The 9,773-nt window shown below is 40.2% G+C and overlaps 1 protein-coding gene across 1 annotated transcript in view; it reads right to left on the bottom strand.

The window, feature by feature from the left end:
- Window positions 1–424: 424 nt before the first annotated feature.
- Window positions 425–9,773, bottom strand: part of MOB3B (MOB kinase activator 3B) — a 49,683-nt gene continuing 40,334 nt past the window's right edge. Inside the window, exon 3 of the mRNA XM_018556530.1 lies at window positions 425–1,013. Within this exon, the coding sequence (XP_018412032.1) occupies window positions 984–1,013 (30 nt within the window). The 3' untranslated portion in view covers window positions 425–983. The remainder of the gene's footprint in view (window positions 1,014–9,773) is intronic.

Raw genomic sequence — 9,773 nt, 5'->3', positions numbered from 1 at the left:
CTGATTGGCCAGAAAGCCGACTTCATGCTCCGTCTTCACCTGGTGACGAGGGAGCAGGGAACCCGCTACCCGAACGATCAGGAAGCCAGGCGACGAGTCATAGGTTGGCAAGTCATTAATGGCCCCGATTGGCCAGAAAGCCGGCTCCATGTTAATGGGGAAGCCGGCTTCCTTATGGGACTTTTGGTATCAGTATTTGGTATCGGTGAGTACCGGAAAAAAAAACCGGTACTCGTGTTCGATACCTAAAAAACGGTATTGGTGCATCCCTAGTATATACCGTGCCACAATTGCATTTGATGGATTGTTCTCTTCCAAACTACACTGGGAGATGGACAATATGTTGGGGAAAGTGTAAGGGGACCAGGGTTTCAAAGTTTAAAAACAAACATTTAGTAAAAAAAAAAAAAATGTAGCGCTAGATTGAAAACGAGGCACTATAAGGGACACAGAGCTTTTATTACACTACATCTGTCCTTTGTATTGTTAATCACACTATTATTAGACTAACCCCTAAATTCAAATTTAAAACTCATTTATCCATTTTTCCAAGATATAAATTCATCTTGACTGTTTTTCATTAAAAATTCCAAAAGTACTGTAAGTAGTAAAAAGTGTTCTACAGAAAATAGAAAGATGTAATTCGACATTAGTAAAAATCAGTTAATTAAAAATAGTATAAATTCATCTGTGAAACCCTGAATTTCAGTCATGCTATGCAGCAACATTTTGGGCATAGTACACTAGAATGTATGTCTAGTCATGTTTCATCCATGGAGATAATGTGAAATGGTCCGATTCTCCCACTACGCCATCCACAGAGTTGTCTTAGCAGCATTGGTGGAGTCTAGAAACTGGGAGAGATCCAGGAATGGAAGAAGTCATGTGCTCTTCAGTCCAGGTTGACAGTCACATGTTTATGTCTTCCTCAGACTATTCATATATTTTAATGAAGAAGCCGATCATTCTTCTGACATCATTCTTCACTGGCACATCCGCACGGTCATTTCTTTCTGTAAGGTAATGAAAAGACAAAATGGTTCAGGTGAAACTTTGAACATGTTGCAATGGACATATATCACAGAGAGCCACAGTAACAGTGTTAAAGTGTATCTACAGCCAAAATCTTTCTTTTTAGTTTTTGATGGAGTGCAGGGATGTTAGAACCCCCTGTCAGGTTGGGGGAAATCACCATCTCCATTTGTCCTGGAGACCTCAGGACAGTAAGTGATGGGAAGTCCAACATTTTCCATCTCCAAGGGGAAATCTTTCAGTGGTTATGCCTGTTTTGGTCACAACGGTCTAGGAAGGGTTTGTCCCTTTGAAGTCTTGGGAAATCCAAAATTTTCCATCTCACATTTTCCTGTTGTATTTGCAGTGGTAGGACAGAAAGTGATGGGAAATCCAACAGGAAAATGAGATGGAAAATATTGGATTTCCCATAATTTCCCGTCCAAGCACTGAAGCTACAATGGGAAGTATGAGGAAACCAATTCAAAAGGGGCAAACCCTTCCTAGACCGTTGTGACCAAAACAGGTGTAACCACTGAAAGATTTCCCCTGGGAGATAGCAAATGTTGGACTTCCCATCACTTACTGTCCTGGGTTCTCAAGGACAAAATGTTGGATTGTCCATCACTTTCTGTCCTACCACGTGAAATACAACACTGTGCATCTCCCATCTTCCAGTTGTAGGACAGTAAGTGATGGGAAATCCAACTTTCAGTGGGTACACCTGTTTTGGGCACAACTGTCTAGAAAGAGATTTTTTCCCTTACTTTGAAGATATTGCCTCATACTTCCTTTTGTATCTCCAGTGGTAGATATATGTGTTCTTGGAGTGCTGGAGTGGATGAAAAAACAGGTGTCAGAATCTAGCTTTTAAGAGGCAGCTCTCTGTCAACTGGGGTATCACAAAGAATCCCTGGAGTGGTCTGTAGAACATCTGAAGTATGAGTGACACAAGTCCAGTTGGAATTTTATTGATCTAGACATGTAAAATGAAAGCCAGTGTGTTTCAGGAGCTCAAACATTCCTCTTCATCGGGGCTTGTATGTGCACAGTGAGTTTGAGAGCTGTTGTAGAATAAAATGAATAGCACCCGGAGTCAGGTCATCAGACTGCCAGCCTGTCAAGTTCCTACTGGATTTGCTTAAATCTTGTGTCACACTAACCCATCCAATGTTCAGTTGCCTCTCCAGGACTGGAAATGAAGGGGAAGCTCCCAAACAAGACAATGACAGCAGCAGTAAAACCTAACAGGAGGGTTAATCATTCTCTACTCTTCATACTGCTAATCAAAAACGAGACAAATCTCTTTTGGCTATAGATACACTTTATTGATCACAGCAAGTAGATCTACTGTATGCCCTAATAAGGTGTCTGTTAAAATTCTCTCTGCTCTTCTAAAAAGCCTCATGAGTGACAGAATTAATCCCCAAGTGCCAGGACCCAAATCCCACTGGCCTTCTTTAAATGTATAGTTCTTTTTAAAAAAATATACTATTTTAGCAAAAATACACATTTTTTCTTATGTGTATTTTTACTTTTGTTATGGAAAAAAATAAACAAAACGTGTGCAAAAAAGATTTTTGTGTTTGTAGTAATTTGTTTGAAAGGGCTAAGGTTTAAATTTTCTTAGAAAGGCTCTTAAAACCCATTAGCTATTAGTAGAAAGCTGATAAAACACTGACACTATTTAATCCTGTCACCGCCAGGCTCGGCTTTTGCGTTCCTCAATGCATTGCCAATGTACAGCACTTAAAAATTCAATGAGACCAGTTCACATCAGCAAGTTGCGTTTAGCTGCGCTGAAAAAAAGGAGAGCAGGCTCTACTTTTTTCAGCCGAGCGTGCGCAAAGGTGTGTCAACGCAATGCAACTCACAGAACAAAAAAAGAAATGGATATGAAAAGAAAAAAAAGGGATATGGCCTCACAAGAAATGGAACAAAAAAAAAATGCCATGCGCATCAAGCACATTACAATGTGTGTTGCAAACTCTGCGCAATGCAACTGCGTTAGCGCATGTGATAGGGGGGGACTAGACCCTTAATATTTTAAAAAGTAAACAAAAAAATCAAACACTGTGATGTGTTCTAACAATGTACCACAGAGCATGTGCATAATGTACACACACAATATGGTGCACACTGTTGCTCTATGTTATGTGTATGTGGGGGGTGTTTTATTTCTTTTTTTTATTTGTATCATTATTTACATTACTGTCAAGGGACTTTGGGGAAATATAAGGGGTCACATTTTGAATGAATGGCTGTCATCAGCAGCTTGTCAGGTGCCAAAGACAACTATCCATTTACACAGAAGAGTCAAGGGACCCCTTCTGTTATAAGTTCATAGTCGATGGAGCGAGCATGAGCTTAAAGCAGAAGGTCGAATGCAGACAACGTAATGCATCCTGAGATGGCCAGCTGGAAATATTTTTGTTCTGCTGTATGCCATATGTCGGTGGCAGAGAAAGCGTTAAAGCATCATTACGTAAACATAAACCTGTGAAATCTATAAGTTAGACAACAAATCATATACCGTACTTGGTTAGAAAAACAAATGGAGAAGGCAAAGTGTGAATGCCCTTACGTTTTTACAGCACATTCTGAAATAAATCCATTAGGGGGCAGCAGAAGAACGATGAAACACACATCAGCAGAGACTACACAAAACACTTTCCTAATCTTATTTTATGTTCTCAAATATATTGGGGGTTTTTAAAGATGTATTTTGACCATCTATAAATGTTATAGTATAAATGTAATTGCAAGCTGGCTTTAAGACATGTATATGGACACAACCTGAATGAAAACTTCCAGAACAAAAGCTGTTTGTGAGCCTATGTAGGAACTACTGGACACATTATGATGGGATACCAAAAAAAAAAAACACTGGGGAAGTCAAAGGACTAAAGTTGCCCACAGATTGTCATGAATAGTCTGTTTGTGCAGGTACATAGCGACCACTCTTAGGGGCAGGCAGTCTACAGAGCACTCCATTCAGTTAAAACATAAAACATAGGTTTTAGATTGTTGGTTACATTCAGCTCTCTGCATTATGCCAGGAATTTTGAGACCGTTGTACAGTTTGGTCACATTGTCACACGCTCTGGTGGGATTCTGTTACTGTATACAGTATGGTTGGTGCCTGGCATGTTGTGTATATCTATCTATAGATATATCTATATCCATAAACACACACACACACACACACACTCCCTCTCTCAAGCCTTTCCCTTGTATTTTTAGGAAAGTTGAACACTTCTCTGGCATGGGGTGGGGTTCAGATGCAAGTGAGGTACTCTAGGGCTAAATTCTCATTTGCAGCACATGCAAGGGGAAATGAGCAGGGCCAATTGGGGCCTTAGAACACATACTGAAAGAACAAATAACACTTGCTCTCTCTGACTGGCAAATGACAGAGTGCTTGTGATGCGCTGTGCCATATTAACCTGAATAGGCTACCTATTGTAGATAAATCACACTAAAAGACGGGTATTCACCTTTTATTTCAAATCACTCCGCATTGCATAATCATACGTTACCATGTGATGTGGTGCAATACAACATACAGTCGATGGATAGGTGTGTTGGGATGCCATTAAAAAATAATTACACTGCATCACACCTAAGATTGCAACATGCGATGCATGAGCGATTGTGTTATTGCACGTTCTCCCGCATTGCGAAGATGTGAACAGCGGCTCAATGTCCTTGCCAAAGTTCCCAGCCCTGCCATTCTTCCTTTCTGAGGCCATAACTGTTTCTGTTTTACTGAGTGGAAGTGACACTAAACTCAGAAGTTAAATCTTAAAAATACTTCAAATATCTTAACTAATAACAAAAATGTATCTTATTTGTGTATCACTCGGCTGTAGATCCTCAGATCATCTCTGAATTCATGCTGACACTGTCCTTCCTTCTGGAGGGTGGCTACTTTTGTTCCCCATGGTCCATGTGTGTGTTGTAAAGTAGTCACCGCTCCAAGCTCGCTCCTGTGATGGACTACAATCTCAATACAAAATAGTAGACTTAACCTGAGATTGTAGTCCATCACCGGAGCGAGCTTGGAGCGGTGACTACTTTACAAGCTTGTTCACACCAAATGCGGTGCGTTCCAGAGCGGTAGCTGCGGGAATGCACCACGATCCCTCTCAAAACTTCCCCCTGCGTTCTGGGGCGGGAGGGGGCGTGGCGGTGCATTGAACCTCTATTTTTTGCGTTTGCAGTGGTATGGAATGGAACGCAGGCAAAGTTTTGCCACGCATCTGATCACACTGCAGGCAGGGGGGGGGGGGGCGTGGAAGCTGTGCCATTGAATTCAATGCACCGCCACGCCCCCTCCACACAGCGGGGAAGTTTTGTGAGAGATTGCGGTGCGTTCCAGTAGCTACCGCTCTGGAATGCACTGCATTCGGTGTGAACAAGCCCTACAACACACACAGGGACCATGGGGAAGAAAAGTAGCCACCCTCCAGAATGAAGTACAGTGTCGGCACCAATTCAGAGATGATTTGAGGATCTACAGCTGAGTGATGCACAAATAAGATACAGTATTGTTATTAGTTGAGGTACTTTAATGCATTTTGAAGGTTTAACTCCTAAGTTTAGTGTCAGTTTAAGTTATCATTTTCCTGCTGATGAACACTTTAGGAATAAACACATATATGAAACTAAAGTGGAGGATATTTGAGTGCTGAACTTCAGGAGGAGTATAAGAAATCGGTGGCATATTTGGTGGAAGCTACAAAAAAAGTAGGTTGGAGACTTTGTATTATAAGTCCCAGCCAGGGTGAGAGACGGCCATTGTCCAATACCTGGAAGTGTTGCTAGCCATTAGGTGCACATCCTATTTAATGATATTGCATAGGTTAGGTCTACTTGGAAATTGGCCTTTTTGTGGCAGCGTTAAATGGGAGCCTCTCTTTACTTGTGGCAGAAAACAACCATCCAAAGGTTTCCTTTATTTAGTAAATTAGGACAGGATCGCAGCATTTAGTAAGAGGGCAACAGCTAGACAACAAATCTTTATGGAATTGGCATTCAGAATGACAAGCTCGCAGATAGCATTTTAATGGCTTACAGTATAACCGCAGCACTTAGCAGAAGGTATTGGAACATTAATACTCTCATGCATTAGTGTTAACAAATGTTCAGTGTGTAGCGCAGTCCACATTTGAATGTCTGTAATCATGTTGTCCTCTACTCCCACACTTTTCAGAAGCTCCAAATCTCTTCTTGCCAGCCCATCTTGCATGCAGCTTTTTTATTCCTCATTAAATTGACTGATAGAAGCCCAATAGTTCTGCAGTCGGCTGTGCCGTTTTAGAGCTCTCTTTGATCTCCAGTTTCTTCAAGCATGCAATGAATTATGACTGCAGTGATAAGCACTTAACACAGGACTCAGTGGCTGGGTTGCACAACACATAACTTAAAGCAGCATGCCTCCATTATATTTCTGTTCAGTTCTCCAGAAACTGCCTACTTGTCAGAATGAGGGAAATGAGTGTAAGAGAATGTGTCTGGTCATACATGATTAAATGTCTCTTTATATTTGCAATAAATGAATCTTGTGTATAAAAACTAGGAGGGAAGAAAAATGCCTTAATTTCCCAACGCAGCTAATCGGATTCCAGCTGTCATTTATCTATAGCGGGACTGAAATGGTATTCTTTTATTATAGATAAATAGCATCAACTGTATTTAGGTGTTTGGATGTTCAGCTTCAATAGATAAATGTATTTCATGTATAGGTGTTAATTTTTGCTCTCTTTATAGAGTAGTACTTAATGAAATCTCCTCTTTGTTTCAGAATATACGCAAGTTTTCATATGAGAAACAGATGTAAATTATCCACAATAATCACAGCGATGATAAGAGAAGATGGGAGCAGATTACAATGAACCTACTGAAATGTTTCCAACTCGCACAATTATGAGACAATAAACGTTACATTTTCCTTCCTACATCTCTGTGGGCAACTCTGCTGCATTCCAAGACTCTGTGGGACTTATATCAACCATGAAATGGTTTTTTTTGTAGATGTGTGTGATAACTAAATGAGCACATTCCAAATTGGCTTACGCTGGATCCCAAAGCACCAGCCAAGAATGTACAGAAAATATAAGAAAATAGGAAGGAAATATAACAAAATAAAGCATCAAGCTGTTCTTTCCATTTTGATTTCCTGCGCATGTCCCTATAGTGTATGCATAAAATCTTGGTGCGCTCTTTATAATAAACCTTTTCTTTGCCCATGCAGTTCAAATTAAAGGATTCAATTAGCACCCCTCAGCCCTAGCAGCATATTCTCCCGTTCCATCCCCCGAGTTCTGCTTTATTCATCCACCGATGCAGGGGAAAGAAAGCCCTGGGTAAACTCCAAACTGATTTGTTGGAGCCCACAAGGGGCTATGGTCCTTTACCCTGAACCCTGACAGTGGTGGACTAATCAGGAGACACCTATCACTGACACACTGGAGAAGGGCAGCGAGTCACTTGCCCACCCACAAGAGCCAAGTAACCCACTGTCGTCCAAGGAAGTGGTGCAAGAGCAAAGAAAATGCGAGTACATGTTGTGAGGAGGGAGGGAGGGTGCGGGTTATTGACCCATTTACTTTGCCCAGCATGGTCAAATGAAAGGATCACTTTAAGGGTCACATAAAAGGCATTTCAGGCTTCCCCTTAATTCCATTTAGGTTATGTATTTATTGACGGAAAAACTCTTAACCTCTACGATATGCAGTAACCAGTAAACAATGTTTTTGTACAAAATGTTCATCATCCATTGCACCTAGGAGAAGTTTCAAATCAGGTAACAGAGGGAGTGTCTGCATTGTTTGCTGGAATTGGGAGTCAACCGTATTTGTCATTTCTTTAAAATATAGTCCCTTTAATTTTAGATTGTATATGCAGGGTTAGTTATACAGCCTTCAGACAAGTGCAAGACAATAAAATGACCTAGAAAGGTGCACCTGGAAGGGATAATTCCCCAAAAACTCTGTGCAGACAATGAGATGACCTGGAAAGGTGCACCAGTCAACCTTCTGGAGGGCTCTGTAAAACACGGGTCTCTGTGGACAGGTGGCACCAAATAAGAATGTGAAAAACATTTGAAGTTTGCCAAACAGCAGTTTGACTTGGAAATCAGTCATGACTTGGAAAGGTCTTGTAGTCATATAAGACCAAATTAGATCTATTTGGCCAAAATCCACTACCGTAGTATAAATTAGACTAGACATGTTATTAAAAAAACAATGGGTGTCAAAACTATAAGATACTTCAGGTATTTGCTTCATAAAGGGTTTTATCCTACCTCTGGATTAACTGTGGGTATATGGTTCTAAATATGAAGGTTTTCTATTTGTTTATTCCATTTTTTCTCTCTGCTGGTTTAACTCGATGGCCTTGTGTCTTTTTTCAACGCGACTATGTAACTTCGCAGGAGTTCTTATTTCAATCTGGTAAAAACACTGTGGTTGGATAACAATCACAAGCATAAGGCCAAATTAACATCAAAATAGAACAGCAACAATAAAGTAAATGTGCTACAATGACTCATTCATTAGGATGACCTCAATCCAGACCAGGATCCATGGTGCTATTTGAAAACTGCAGTGCTTAAGCGCCATTCAAATAACAACCCTGCGAGCAAATCTGCCTGAAAGACCTGACCAACATTACTCCAGAGCAGTATGCAAATCTGGTACATGCTCCAATCAAGCAAACAAAACAAAACCTTGCAGATATTCTAATCCTTTTCCATTTTACTAAAAGTGAGTATATGGGAGAGATTTTTCTGAAATATATAGTGAAGGGAATCTCCTTGGCGGAGAAATAGTGTGCAAGGTGCCAAACCAGTTCATGTACTACAGAAGCATGATGACAGGAGAAGAAAGAAGAGTGACAGATGAGCTCATCACTGTGCTGCTTCTCTTTTCACTGTCCTGGCTGGGTCCAGGGTGAACTGGGCTCAGAGGAGAATCTTCACTTCAACTATCCAATCGTGTGAAGAGCATCTGCACATGATTTGGTATTCAAACTGAACAGGAATTTGCTTTTCATTTGATCGGATAATTTAAGTGAATATTCACACAATTCTTCTCACTGAAGATTCTTGACTTCAGTAATAAACCAGCCCGCCAATATCCTACCAATAGAGAACACACGTAAACATTGTGTAGAATGATTTCACTTTGATTCCAAAAACCCAGACGTGTGTTCATACGTTTTACACCAATTTGCCTTTAGTCTCCGGCAGAGGTGTTACCCTCCTTTCTTCAGTAGAGGATTATTTATTCATATGAAAAGATGAGGTAACATTACAAGTATGACAACTGTAATATTAAATGCTCAACCAGCAAATATGACATAAGCACATTCCCAAATTAATTTACATTGAAAGGGTTTGTAAATTGAGAAACTGCGCAATATATAGGTGTTTTGTTTTGTAAATTGCTGCTTGCAATTAAAAGGAAAAAGAAGGCGCAAACTCTAGTGCAATAAAACACTTTATTGAAAATAACATAGGAAATGCACTCACATTAAAAACTAGATTTGAACAGCGTCTGTCCTAACAAAGTAAAGATTTAAGCATTGTAGGTTAGTAGGGGGAAGCTCAGTCTGTCCCTGGTCTTTCTATGGGGGCAGATAGGGTTTCCTTTCACTTATTAATTGAGAGAAGCTTGAAGAAGGACAACTACACAGAAACATCTAAAAACAATAATTGTTTAAAAAAAATAAATTGTGTATGTATATATGTATATATA

Source organism: Nanorana parkeri, unplaced genomic scaffold (assembly GCF_000935625.1).
Source record: "Nanorana parkeri isolate BGI_ZX_2015 unplaced genomic scaffold, ASM93562v1 scaffold241, whole genome shotgun sequence".
Taxonomy (NCBI): Eukaryota; Metazoa; Chordata; class Amphibia; order Anura; family Dicroglossidae; genus Nanorana; species Nanorana parkeri.
The sequence above is the reverse complement of the archived record's forward strand: the minus strand, read 5'-3'. Positions and strand labels throughout refer to the sequence as shown.